The sequence below is a fragment of the Egretta garzetta genome, unplaced genomic scaffold (genome assembly GCF_000687185.1).
Source record: "Egretta garzetta isolate BGI_Z169 unplaced genomic scaffold, ASM68718v1 scaffold472, whole genome shotgun sequence".
In the NCBI taxonomy this organism is placed as follows: Eukaryota; Metazoa; Chordata; class Aves; order Pelecaniformes; family Ardeidae; genus Egretta; species Egretta garzetta.
Window position 1 is genome coordinate 31,941 of NW_009258763.1, and position 13,882 is coordinate 45,822.

At 53.7% G+C, this 13,882-nt stretch overlaps 1 protein-coding gene across 1 annotated transcript in view; it reads right to left on the reverse strand.

Moving 5' to 3' along the window:
* Positions 1 to 4,803: 4,803 nt before the first annotated feature.
* ARHGAP19 (Rho GTPase activating protein 19) overlaps positions 4,804 to 13,882 on the reverse strand; it is a 16,867-nt gene continuing 7,788 nt past the window's right edge. The window contains exons 4-12 of the mRNA XM_035889033.1: positions 13,493 to 13,702; positions 12,669 to 12,895; positions 12,036 to 12,122; positions 11,016 to 11,081; positions 10,107 to 10,295; positions 9,325 to 9,423; positions 8,678 to 8,770; positions 8,144 to 8,212; positions 4,804 to 7,648 (exon numbers count right to left, since the gene is read on the reverse strand). Of these exons, the coding sequence (XP_035744926.1) occupies positions 7,592 to 7,648; positions 8,144 to 8,212; positions 8,678 to 8,770; positions 9,325 to 9,423; positions 10,107 to 10,295; positions 11,016 to 11,081; positions 12,036 to 12,122; positions 12,669 to 12,895; positions 13,493 to 13,702 (1,097 nt within the window). The 3' untranslated portion in view covers positions 4,804 to 7,591. The remainder of the gene's footprint in view (positions 7,649 to 8,143; positions 8,213 to 8,677; positions 8,771 to 9,324; positions 9,424 to 10,106; positions 10,296 to 11,015; positions 11,082 to 12,035; positions 12,123 to 12,668; positions 12,896 to 13,492; positions 13,703 to 13,882) is intronic.

The window sequence follows — 13,882 nt, forward strand, 5'->3', positions numbered from 1 at the left end:
GGGCGGGGGGGGCGCGGCCGGGGGCTGCTGGGATCACAGTAAATCTCGCCTGGTTAGCAGCAGCGGCAGGCAGGGCTGCGATGCGCTCTTCCTGGCATCTCTCCAGGGACAAGCCCTGCCTCACTGCAAAACAGCAAAAGCATCGCCCTGCAAACACAGCCAGCATCGCACTGTGAACGTGGCCAGCATCGCCCTGCAAACACAGCCAGCATTGCGCTGTGAATGTGGCCAGCATCGCCCTGCAAACACAGCCAGCATTGCGCTGTGAATGTGGCCAGCATCGCCCTGCAAACTGCCAGCATCCCCCTGCGAGCACTGCCAGCGTTGCCCTGCGAGCATGGCCAGCGTCACCCTCTGAGCACTGCCAGCATCGCCCTGCAAACGCTGCCAGTGCTGCCCTGCAAATGCTGCCAGTGCTGCCCTGTGAACACCGCCAGCATCACCCCGTGAACATGGCCAGCATCATCCTGTGCCAGCATCATCCTGCAAACACGGCCGGCGTCGCTCTGTGAACATGGCCCCACTAACTGCAGGAGAGGGGGCCAGCTCTGCTGCCAGGGTACCTCACTGCTGGCACCGAGTGAAGGGAACAGCATCCAGGGGGTCCTCCGGGATGATGTGGGAGATGCTGAGGCTCCCAAGCAGGTGGCTTTGGCCCCAGCCTCACAGAACAGGGTCTGTCCGAGAGGGGAGAGCCCAGCCTGTCCTGCTGCCTTGAACAACTGCAGAACAGCAGGAGGGGGACGCTCTGCAAGGCACTGCATCCCTGATTCGTGGCGTGGCTGAGCAGAGGGGCCGAGCCCTGCACCCTGGGTCCCCAAAACCCACTCTAGTCCACGAGGCAATCATTTGTGCCGAGCAGCCCAGAGGCAGATGGGGAGATGCTGTTCCTAGCGTGGCTGGACACACCAACCACCGGGGAGCTCTGCGGCGCAGCGCAAGCTGGTTTGAATAAACCACACGCGAGGAGGTGTTTGTGAAGCGCCTCGCACATGGAAACGCTATTGTTGGTGCAGCGTGGGATCGAGGACGTGGGGGTCCCCAGATGCAGCAATTGTTCCACACCCGCCCCGCGCATACACACACGCTTTCCCCCACTCGCTCCGCCTGGAGCCGCTCGTTAACCCTCCTCAATGAAGAAGCATTGGAGGGATAATTTACTGTTTAATAGACTAACTTTCCATTTGCTGTTGCCAAGCGCATCCAACATATTTCTCCACGGTGCCATAAACCACAGCTCCTCTGCCATAAAACCCTGCCTCCCAGTAGGAGCAGGTGGGTTTTCAGGATTCAGCTGATGACCTTGGCCGTGGGGTGAGCAGAGACACGGGGGGCTTTGTTTTTGGAGGAACAGGGCTTGTTCCCACAAACCCCTTCCGCCTTGTGGCAATCCCCGTTGCACTGACAGCCCCGAGCTGGGAAACCATCTAACCTGAGAAATAAGGAGCGTCTCAGCCTGATGGATGAGGGAGGCAGCGGCTCTGTCCTGACTTTATTAATGAAGATGCTCTGGGTGCAGACGAGCTTTGCTTTGCCTCTGCTCCATATTTATGGCAAGCTGGCAGCTGGGCCCACGCTGGGATGTAATCGATAAGCTGTGTGCCCGCCTAGGCTCATGCTTCTGCAGTCACAGGCGGCTTTTCTGCGCCTTGCTGGTCGCACAGTTGCAAGCGCGTGCCTCCGCATCCTCGCTCCTCCTCCCCCAGCCCTTACAGAGTTACAAGCTACTAGAGGCTGGAAGAAAGTCAGATTCTGCACAATGTGGGACGGGGGAGCTGGTGCCAGCCCTGCTTTGCCTCCGCCACCCAAATTCCCACAGTGCAGAGGTGGCACTTTTAGGGTGCAGGCGCTGCAGGAAGGAGCAAGCATGAGCCCGAGTGACTGGCTACCAGGGTCTGGCTCCAAAGGAGGCAAGAGGATGCCAGTAGCCAAAAATAACATGAAAAGAGGAAGAAAAGGGTTTAGCTTGCCTTGTGGCAGCTCTGCTCAGCCCCAGATGCAGGCAGGGACTCTCATTGGATCACCACACTAAGGGCTACCCAGAGAGCTGATTTTTGTCCTTTGGAAGGGGGCATCCCTCCCCAGCCTCTTCCCTCAGTCTTCTCCATGCTCTTTATGTTCTCGTTTACTTTATCACCCCAGCTTCCTACCCCCTCCCTCCCCCAGCTGCAGCCAGGGAGGGGGTCCCGTCCCGGAGCGCGTGCTGCCAGCCCCCTCTTGCGCTGCTGCCGCAGAACGGCCTTGGCGAGGCACAATGGAACCAGGGGCTTTTGTGCAAGAGGTTGCCGAGGTCCTGCTCCCCTGGGGCCAGGGGAGGGGCAGGCAGCCAGGCCAGGAGCAAAGCTCTTGCATCCAGATGCAGGAGGCCAGAAACCACCCCATGGCACTCCTCATGGCCAGGCACTTCCCGGTGGGGTGGGAGCCCAGCTGCCTACCAAAGCTGCTCTGTCACTCCCCTCCTGAGCTGGACAGGGGAGAGAAAACATAACAAAAGGCTCATGGGTTGTGATAAGGACAGGGAAAGATCACTCACCAGTTACTGTCATGGGCAAAACTGACTTGACTTGGGGAAATCAGTTTAATTTATTACCAACCTAATCAGAGTAGGATAATGAGAAATAAAATCAAATCTTAAAACCCCTTCCCTTCCATCCCTCCCTTCTTCCCAGGCTCAACTTCACTCCCAAATTCTCTCCCTCCTCCCCCCCCCAGCAGCACAGGGGGACAGGGAATACCAGCCCTGCCAGCAAACCTGCCCCAGCCTGGGCTCCTCTCCCCACAGGGCCACAGGTCCTGCCAGGAGCCTGCTCCAGCATGGGCTTCCCCCAGGGTCACAGCCTCCTTTGGGCACCCCCCTGCGGGCCTCCCTGGGCTGCAGGGCAACAGCCTGCCCCACCATGGGCTGCACCAGGGGCTGCAGGGGAATCTCTGCTCTGGCGCCTGGAGCCCCTCCTCCCTCCTGCTGCACCAGCCTGGGTGTCTGCAGGGCTGCTCCTCTCACACATTCTCACTGCTCTCTACAGCTGCAGTTGCTGTAGCCCAGCAACTTTTTCCCCATTCTTAAATATATTGTCAGACAAGCCCTACCACCATCACTGATGGGCTCAGCCTTGGCCAGCAGCAGGTCCATCTTGGAACCAGCTGACATTGGCTCTGTCAGACATGGGGGAAAGCTTCTGGCAGCTTCTCACAGAAGCCACCCCCTGCTACCAAAACCCTGCCATGCAAACCCAATACACCCAGGAACAAAGCTGGTCTGGAGCAGGATAGGGCTGGAGAGCTGGTGCCAGCAGAGATCCCACCCTGGTCCACAGCACAAGCGGAAGGTCAGGGCGGGACCCAGTGTGGAGATCTTGGCATCTAGGTGCCTGCACAATTTATGAGCTTCATCATGCAACCCTCGCTGAGGGGGATGAGCAAACAGAACTAAACATGTTAATTTATTCACTCCATGAAAAAATATTAGTTAATCCAAGCCAATGAGATTGTAAAGCCTGATAACTGGTCTGGCTGGCGCCAACATCTATCGCTAGCAGTACTCATGTTTTTTGTCTACACTGTTGCCCGAGGCAGTGAGATGCAGCAGCAGCATGACAGCTCCCAGCCACACATGATAATTTGAGAGAAAAAAATATCTTTTTTCAACTCCAAACCAGGGCAGAACAATTTAAAAAAAAAAAATCAAGACAACTTGCAAAAATTGATTTAGATAGCAGTGACACTCTGCAGAACTTATTTGCAAGTCTGTGCTGTGCAATTTGAGATAAAAACTGTTTAACGAAATGAAGGATGAGCACTGCTTGTTCGGTTTGTAATGCCACTGCTGTGCAGGAATACCAACGGGCCAAAGCAGACACGTTGAAAGCTGAGCAATCCTCCTCTAAATACATACCTTCACCCAGTACTTGGTCCCAGTGACTGCTGCCCTTTCACTTGCAGCCAAGCGTAAGTGCTTGGGTTGTGGCTTCAGGGGCTAAAAACTATTCATTTTTAAATTATGTAAGCCATATAAAGCTGTCACTTTGCATCACAGCTTATCAGGGAGGTGATATTTGGGTTTGCAGTATTCAAAATAGCTATTGTGAGTTTTTGCATTCCTTTGTTCAACATTTTCAAGAACAGAAATGTCTCCCTGGACTCCCATGCCCACTTTCAAGTGCACAGAGGCCCGGCCCCTCCCGCTCCCCGAGCTCCGGGGAGATTGGGTGCACCAGTCCCATGACACCCAACTGACACCAGCTCAAAGCTCACCCTGCAGGAAGGCAGAGCTGGTTTCAAACGTACCATGCCACTTGCTTCTCCTGCTTGTTTTTCAATTGCATGGCGAGGATGTTAATGAGCGTCTGAGCCACGGCAGGCAAGCCCAGGGCATTTCAAATGTGGAAGAACTTCACAGAGAAATAATCTGCATAAAATCTGAGATGCCATTATTAAGGAGGAGGAAAAGAAAATGCAAGCAGGAACCATCCTCCCTCGGCAGCCAAGAGTGGCGAGAGAAGAATGGTTCTACAGAGAAAAATGTATTCATTTGATCCATTATTTATATAAAGTGCTCTTTGTAAACCTGATTTCCCATCACCCTGGATGACAGCAGGGGGGAAGACAGGAAAAGAAGAGGTCCAACTTCATACCTCTGAGGGAAAGACAGCCCGTCTGGGCACCCTGCATCACACCAGGATGCTGGAGAGGGAACAAGCCCTAGTGCCATGGGAGGCCAGTGCTGTCCCTGCAGGTGGGCAAGTGCCTCACCAAGCACCCCTGCACTTACAGGTAGGAGCTCTGGGGTTCTGAGCAGGGATTTCCTTCCTTCTGAAGGGGGATGCACCACCAAGCCCTCGCTGTCCCAATGAAACTGCTTAAGCCACTGAGCAAAACCACTAAAAATAAAAGCATTTAATATGGGGTTTTCACATGAACACACAGAAAGGCAGCAGTCTGAAACAGTACATACATAGCATATATAAATAAGGACAAAGATTAAAAATACTTTGGAAATGACAGACTCTGGGAACAGTTAGTAGCTGCTCTGGGAGGAAGCATCCTTGTGAGTCATTGCACAGGGCAGACAAACGAGACACATCCAAGCTGACTAAAACTCCCCCATGCCTGTGAGACAGCGTGAACACATTGGGACTCCCAACAGCCAAGGGTCTGAAAGGCCAAATCTGTTAGACACCACCATCCCCAGCCCAGGGAGGACAGCACCATAGACTAAAGCCCCAGGCACCAAACCCTTCCTGGGATTGCCCTGCCTGGAGACTGCACCCACCCCTTCAGCGAGGAAGGCATCTGAGCCATGCAGAATGCCAGCTGATGCCCCATAGATAATTTTTCTTAGAGCTAAGCAAATCTCAGCTGTGCCAGAAGCCAGAGTCCCCAAGCTAGAGCCATCAGCAAGGGGGGGACAGTGGAGAGAAGAGTTATGTTCCTCTCATCTATACAGCAGCAGCGTATTTAGTCTTAGGAACAAGATTGCCTCGCCAAGCAGACACCTATACAGAGATACATGCCCAGGAAAGCTAGGGGCAGTGGGGAGAGGAGGGATGGGATGAACAAATGCTTCACCCAGCAACCGCCCCCAGTGCAAGGAAGAGCAGAGGTAGCAGGACCAGACCCAGCTCTCCATGCACTGCCGCTCAACCTTCGGTTCTGCCTCATCTCTGTTCAGAGGCGAAGCCGAGCTCCCCAGGTCTCTGCTAACAGCAGACTGCAGGGGCAGGGTAGAATTGCAGTCAGCAAAACACACCATGCCCTTCGGAGGAGAGCACATAGACAGCTTCAGCCTCCAGAGGGAATGGTTATAGACACATCCAAAAGCACATACTACTGCTACAGCAAACAGCCTCTGCCCTTCCTCACAGCATCCTTTCCCGCCCATCCCTGAAGAACCAGAGCTCCTTCTTTGCTGCGACAGAGGCTCCTAACACCAGCAACTCCCAACTCACACATCTACAGTTCTGCTACCCCCTACATTTTCAAGGCAGCTCCTCCAATTTGGGGTCAGACTGGGGACAGGCACCCCCGATAAAGTACCAGGAACATCCCTTTAGACAGAGCAACACAAGACACATAGCTTTGTAACTCAAGAAAAAAAAAATCACAGTTAAAAAGCGTCAAATGCCAGCTAAGCTGCACAGAGCTCCGATGCCCTGTTTTGACAGCTCTAGCCAGTCCGACTGAACTCCCTGCTCACATCCCAATATTCACACCTCCTGCCATGAGCAGTCTCAAAAAGCTGTCAAGGACAGAGCTCATAACTCCTGCCAGCTGCTGGTTCTTAAAGATTAGAAGACAATTATAATTGGATTCCAGAGATTATTTGCTTCTCTAAGAAGGGCTGTGAAGTGTTTAGATGGTTCCCCAGCTGATTAAATCTTTATTTCACAGTAGTGACCCTGTGTGTTTCCTACCCCAGAGTGCTTGCAGACAGGTACTTGGCAAGATTGGCTTATTGGAGCACTTTAGCTTAACAAGGCAGCTGACACTGGCCAGCTGTGATGGGGGTTTATCCCATACCTAGATAGTTTCATCTCATTTCTGCAGCTCAGGCCAAAGAGCTGAACCTAGCTCCAGCCCTTTCCCCCAGCTTAATGACTAATCAGCCAGTTGCCCAACCAGCCATCCAGATATCTTAAGCCAAAGCCTTTGGCACCATTTGCAGCAGATCACAAATGGCCAGAGCCCTCCCTCACCTCTCACACTGCTGCTGCTGCTCCTATGCTGCACACACAGCCACCAGGCTCTGCCTGCCCCAGACACCCCAGCTTCCAAAGACTGGGCTGTCCTGCCCCAGACAGCCTTTGCCAGCCTACTGCCCTGCTCAGCTAAGCCTCCCTGGGGGAATACAAAGCAGAGACACTCCTTGCTCACCAGGCAGACCTGTGCCACGGAAACATGAAAGCAGTGAGCAAGGGCTGCCTCCAGCTCAAGCTGAAACAGATGGATAAGTTTATTGGGAAAGCTGATTTCCCCTGGCCCCGTTTGAAATGATGGCACCCAGAGCCTCTCCTCTTCTCCCAGGCCCATCCCGTGCTCTGTACCGTTTGTGCACCCCAGCCCTTTGGGGACAGCAGGGCAAAATGGAGCCCAGAGGAAGCAGAGGAGGGCATGGCTCCAGGGGAGGCCTGGAGGTAAGATTAGCTCTCAGGATGCAGGTGAAGGTTGGAGTCCATCATTCTCACTGCTAACAGAAGGGAGGGAGAAAAAACAAGCCAATGTGTTAAAAACTCAGAGCAGAAGAGCAAAAAAATACAGCCTAGCAACATTGCAGAGAAAGCAGGGAGTGCACACAGGGCCCCGCAATGCACAGGGCTCTCCATGTAAGCAAGCACTTCAGCTCTTCCCAGAGCCAGCAGGTCAGACATGCTGCACAAGTTTTGGTTAGATAGTGGTTTGCCCCATAGTAGAATGAAATATAATTTATATACAGAAAGAAACAAGTCCCTGCAGTCTTTGCAAAGGTCCAGTTTCAAGAGCGCTGCCATGTTGGTGAGGGTTGCCGTGAGCCTGCAGCACTCCCCTCTCAGTGCAGCACACTATTCACAGCTTGCGAGGCTGGGCATTCCCCACCCATGCGTTGGTGAGAGGCGATTCAGAGGGATGATGAATCCTTGGAAAGCAGGTGGGCTCGCATGCGTCTACAGGATTCCTGGAGCAGAGAATTAGAGCAATTGAATGCTTGAGACACAGAATGCCATGCAAGGCTGATGTGCCGTCTTCCCCCTGCAAGGATTCCCCCCGGAGTCTGCTTCCCCCACCTTTTACCAAAGCAGAGCACTAGACAAGAGGCAGTGAGCAGACTGGGACAAACACAGCAGTCAGCCTTGGGCCGTACCAACCTCTTGTCCCACCGCCACCCTCACAGGCTGCTAGCACTACCCTGTGCTGCCAGCTTCCCTCTGCTCCCCACAACAGCCAGCCTGCCAGCTGTAGGGGGGCTGTACACACCTGCTTGGGCAAAACCCTTCAAGGCCCAGCTTCCAGCAAGCCAACTGCCTGCAGCTCAGCACAGAGCAGACTGCTACAACCAGGGGACCGCAGCTGCCTTGGAGCCTTGCGTGCATGGCATCACCTCTGCAGGTGCCCGAGCCCAGCAGGCCAGGTTCCCCCCAGGAAGGGGAATGGGCCCGTGTGTGTGTCTCACCTCTTTCCGGCCCTCCAAAGATTTCAGCTTCGCTTGGGACATGTGAGCTGGAGATCCACATTTCTGTAACTGGACAAGAGAGGGGAATAGGAGTAGAGAGCTGGGGAATTAAGTGGCATCCACAGCCTTCCCTGGGAGCAGCCTGTACCACCAGAGAGCAGCTACCACCCAAATCTTCGTTTGTCTGGGCCATGGGACAGCCCTACTACTCATGGGCAGCAGGCTCTGTACAACTTGTGGAGGATGGGAAAGAGGGAAGGGGGCACAAGCCAATGCCCCAGGGCAGGAACACAGCCAGAGGGACATGACAGGAGTGGAGGCCCAGTGCTGCCACCCCTGTCCCGATGCTGCCTTCTCCTCACAGCAGCTTCCTAAGACCTTATTTGATCATACAGAAGAAACTTGGAAACCTCTTGTGCAGAGAACAGCAAGCAGCCCCCCAAGGATCACTGAAATGAGTGCTCAAGCTGCACTCAAACTCCCCTCACATGCTCCCCCACCAGCAGCTTCAGCAGTGCTGGGGGCAGCCCTTACCAGGTGGACATTCTCTTTGCTGACTCGCTCGGGCTCCGGTGTGGCATCCCTGCTCTTCCTCTCCAGGATAACCGGAGTTCCCAAAACTTTCCGCTGCCATAAGAAGAGAGGGCTGTTGGCTAGTGCTTAGAGTGCAAAGTGAAAAAGAAAGGGAAGGAGCAGGACGCATTGCTGGCAAACAGTTGGATGCTGGGAAAGAAAAAAGGAAGCCAAGCTGGGACACAGATTGCAAAGCAGAACCAACTGAAATACCGTGCCACTAGGCTGAGCCTGCCTGATTGAAAAAGGTTTGGGAACTGACCCGAGGCCTGGCCAGGAACCCAGCCTGCCAGAAGCAGGTACATGCTGCTGTGGGGCAGCCTACAGTGCACTAACAGACCAGCTCCCTGTCAGTCCTCATTTCATCTTGGGAAGCAACCAAACTTTCAGAAAGATGCATAGATCCTACAGCCATGCATTTTGTAGATAATTACGCTTTATACTAACACGGCTTATTGTCACTGTGCTGCATTTTCTGTGTTCTTTGGCAGCCAATACTTTGAACAGTCCCTACCCTTTGAGGGCCTCATTCAAGCCAGGGCAAGGCAGAAGCAGGGAGCAACATCAGAAACTCACAGCAGAGAGCATGGGTCAGAGGCTGCCTTTACCTTAATGAGGCCGCTGAAGGAGCGGGAGCGGGTGCGTCGCGGTGCTGGGGATGTGGGTACATCAGAGCCAGGAGTGAGAGCTGTAGGATGCTTATTAAACTAGAAGGAAACATGAGAGCAGTATGTTAGCACCATTACTGTTACACCAGTCCCTTGCTGCTGTGTGCTGCTCTACCTACAACTCAGTTTGTCTCTTCTGCACCCCAAAACGGAGGAGCAGCTCAGAGCTGCGTGGAGGAGAAAGCAAAGGAGGGCCATGTCTCCCACCCAGGATTACAGTGAGCTTGGGTGTGAGGCTGCTTTGTGCTCGCTACCAGATTAGCCAAAAGCAGCAGCTGTTGGAGCAGAAAAGGGGTTGGGCAGCAGCTGGAGGCTGGCACCCAGGGCCGGTGCTGACCATGCCACCCAGTCTCTCTGGAGCAGCAGGTTGGCTGGGAGTGCCTACAGGACTGAGAGGAGACCAATTTGTCCACCCCCTGCAGGCAAAAGGGGACAAGACTTTTCCCTTCCTGAGGAAGAAAGCTCAACAAGGCTATGATCAGGACTGGGGAACTGCTGGCTGGCAAGTCCCTGGCTTGGAAAACAGAGCCCAAAGCACAGCTTGGTGCAGCAAGCTCCACAGTCAGCCACATCCAGGATACACGGCCTCCTCCCCCGCCTTCTTACAGCTCTGCCCCTTAGACAGCCCAAAGTCCACTCTCCTCAGCAGCTCTCAAGAAGGCCCCATGCCCAGGATTGTGCCGACAAGCACACCCCAAAGATATCTTTCCTCCCCACGCTACCTGCCGGATAAGTTTCTTCTTCTTTGCAGAATCAGGCATATTGTGGACATGGCGGAAGAGCTCCTTCAGTGCCTCCTCTGTGCGCTGCTGGGTCTCCTCCTGATGCCAAGTGTCCAGCCGGCTTCGCTTCTGAGACTTGAGGGGCTGCAGCTCCTTGGAGCCAGGAGATGTCAGCAAATCCAGGTCGTCCTGGGAAAGCGGAGACAGCAGTTGCTTGCCATGCTTTAATCCAAATGAGCCACCCATCTGAGCCAGGCTGGGAAGAGTCTCGTGAGCTGCCTCAACCCCAGCAAATGCACAGGGCTGTGTTTTCCCTACCCCTCTGCAGCAGCACTGCACCAGCAGGCCCTGTGCCAGGAAGAGGTGACAGCAATACAAAGGTGACCCCATTGCTTCTTCCCTCCCCTCCTGGATGCCAGCTGCAGAAGCCCTTCCAGGCTTGAGAAGGGTCAGTGCAGCTCCTTGCAATGCATCTTCCCTCTTCTGCAGCTATATGAGACAGGGAAGCATGTGCTGGCAAGACACAGATGAATCTTGTCCCAGTGGCAGCAAGTAGCCTTTATCCCAGCCTGGCCACCACAGCAGGCCCGTCTGTCTGTTTGGAAGGCACAGCCCCATGAAGGAGCAGGTGCTGCATGTACTGACTGGGCAGGGGGAGCAGGTTTGCCACTAAACAGGGGCTGGTAGCTTTCCCTGTGCTTTTGATTAACAGATGCTTCAACTCTGCCCAATTTCCCTAATGCAGCCACCTGCACTACCACACCATATGGTTCCCTCACTCCTGCTCTCTGACAGAGCCTCTTTCATGACTTGGTTTGTTTTCAGCTTCTTTCACTCACAAGGATCCCTCCACAGTATCACAGCCTCTGCCCTTTCGTGGAGGGCAGGCGCTGCATTTGCTAGCCTTACCTTTGATGTGTGGGCTCTGGATCCCAGATAGTGCAGCCTGGCGCACTCCCGGATGTACGCTGGGGCCTGGGATGATGAGCAGAGAAAAGACCAAGCGCATGTTTAGTATGTTTGGCCCTGGGGCAAGAGCAGCTCCTGCAAGAGGTGCTCTTCAACCATACCACAAAAGCCACTTCCATCAAGACTCAGCTGTTCAGGGCAGACAAAGCAATGGGATTTCATGTCCCCAGTGCAGTCCCTGTTCACAGCTTCCCTTTGGTGCAGGCAACTGGCACAAGTGGAACACAGAGTAAGAGCAGGGTTCCGCAGAAGCTTTTTCCAAGCAATTCCCCCAGCTCTGAGCTGGCCAAACAGGGGTCTAACAAAGAGGGCAGAAGAGGAACTTTCTATGGGAGGACTTTGCAAAGAGCAGATGCCTACAGTGACCAGGAAGGTCCTGAGAAGTCAAGAGACTGCCTGGTGCAGAAACGCTTCTTTGGGGGAACCTGCAGACAGCCCCGGCCTCCTGACAGCACCCCACTCTGAGCCAGACAGAGGCCCAAGACTGCAGGCTGTGCCTGTAACAGCAGCAGGATGACTACTGCTTGCAGAGGAGTTCACAGCAAAATGACCTGCTGTGTTAGGGATTCAGCAGCACTCATCCAGGACAAGCCCCTTCGCTTTCCGTATCCTGCCAGAACCTGAGGGTAGCCCGGTCACTACCTGCCCCCAGGACCCAGGTTTCCCAGCCACCAGCAGGTGCTGGGTGACCAGCAGAGGGTGGTGTTACACTGCACCGTGCTTCTTCCCTGCCCAGCACAAAGCCACCTCCGGGGCTGCCTTCCTCCTCCTGGGCTGCCTGCCCAGCAAAGACCTCCTCCCTAGTCACTAGAGGAACAGTTTCTTGTAGAAATCCTCCTTCTCCTACCACAGAAGAGAGCACCCAGAATATGTGCTTGAACACCTGCTATCTGTCTGGACAAGGGGCATTCAGTCCCCTGATGAAGGGGCAGGGAGAGCAAGACCCCACAGCACGCTTACCTTGAAGAGTTTCTGAGAGTGTTTGATCATGAAGGTCACTCCATTGTTCAGCTTCGTGATATTCTCCTGAAGGTCATTTGCTGTCACCTGGCAAGGGGACACAGCCAAAGGCGCAGCAGTTAGAAGGGGAGGAAGAAGGGTCTCTGCTGCCCTTGCTGTCTCTGGGACATAGACACACATGGTGCCTCAGCAGGAGACCTGCTCTGAGGAGATAAGCAGGCAGAGCTCACAGCACACACACGAGCAGAGCTCACAGAGCCAAAGCTGCTCTGAGAGGAGGAGAACAAGACAACTCTGGGGCCAAACAGTTCACCAGCAGTACAAGAAATCTTGCCGAGAGATCTGCAAGGTTTGTCTGGAGTTGCCATTCTTAAAAGAAGCAGGACTGTCCTGCTTTTTCAAATTTATTGAAAAAGATGAAGCATCAGTTGCAAATGAGACCTACATCAGGTCTGGACTGAAAACTAGGACTGAGTCCTGCCAGGAAGCTCCACCTCACCATCCCAGCCTCCAACCCTCACATCACTGTGTCAGTACCGTATCTTCCCATCTCGGTTCTTCCCCTGTAGGCCTGCCAGGCCTCTGCTTTCTACCTTGCAATATCCCACCCGCAGATACTGAGGCATTGCTCACATTTCTGGGCCATAGGATGTGGGGTGCAAACATGAGGGCAAGATTGTGGGCAGACATCTTGTTCTTGTCCTGCTTCTTGGCGGTCTGGTAGAGCAAGTCCAGCAGCAGTTTGAGCAGACTGCGGTTGGGAGCAGGAAGGATCAAAAACAGCAGCTGGAGGGCTTCAATTTGGCGTTCTTTGTCTGGAGTGCTGGTCTTATTCCCCTTCTCATCAAACAGCGTCAAGTCTGCCAAATCACAGGGCAGAACATCAAGGACATATATTTACTTCCCTAACAGCAGGCCTATTGCAACTGGTTACCCTTCCCTCTTCACATGCAGATCTCCTCCAAACTGCTGCTCAGTTCTCAGCCCTCCACCTCTCTCCCCCCAGCTCCCAAACTCCCCACTTGACGTGTTAATCTGTGATACTCCTCCCACAGGACAACACAGTAGCTAAGAGTTGTGATGGGTTGAAGGCAAGATGGAAGAAGTTCCCATAAGGTAGTTCAATAACAGTTAAGTACATAGAAACCACACCTTGCTCAGGAGACCCCCAGACTTAAAATGGATGGAGACACAGGTTACCAATGTGGGCTCTACTCCTGCAGGCATCTGTTTATTGCTGGAGAGAAAAGACTGGGCTAGACAGACTTGGTCCAATTCCTTAGGATTTTCAGTTCCAGTCTTTCCACCATTAGGCTGAGATGACAGGAAGATTCCTTCTCACCCTGCCTTTAAGGATTACATTTCTGTGGCCTAGCGTGCAGCTCCGAGCATTACCAGTTTTCTAGGAGGCTGGCTCCATTCCCTCTGCTCATCACTGCCTCTTGTTGCTCACTCACCTGCAATTTTGAGGTGGGCATGGAAGTGCTTGTGTGTCAGCAGTGGCTCTGGTAATTCACCCAGGAACATCTTAAGCAGGGTGGCCACATCGTTGGAATGAAACTCCCCAGAGTCCAGGTCAATATCTGTACCACTGTTCAGAGCGTCCTTTAGGATCTGTTGCCTGATGCTGTTGCCTGGCACCCGAAACAAGCCTTCTGCTCTTAGATCTGCTTGGCAGAGGGGAATAAAAAGGCCACTGATTAATCAGAGGCTAATTCTCATCTTCTTACTAAAGCAGTTCCCTCCCCTTTCCAAAGCTTGACAGTAAACCTCAGTGAGCTGCATTCAGAGACATGACTTCAAGCTGGCTCCCATCAGTAGAAAAAGTCCATGCACAGAGGGAAAGA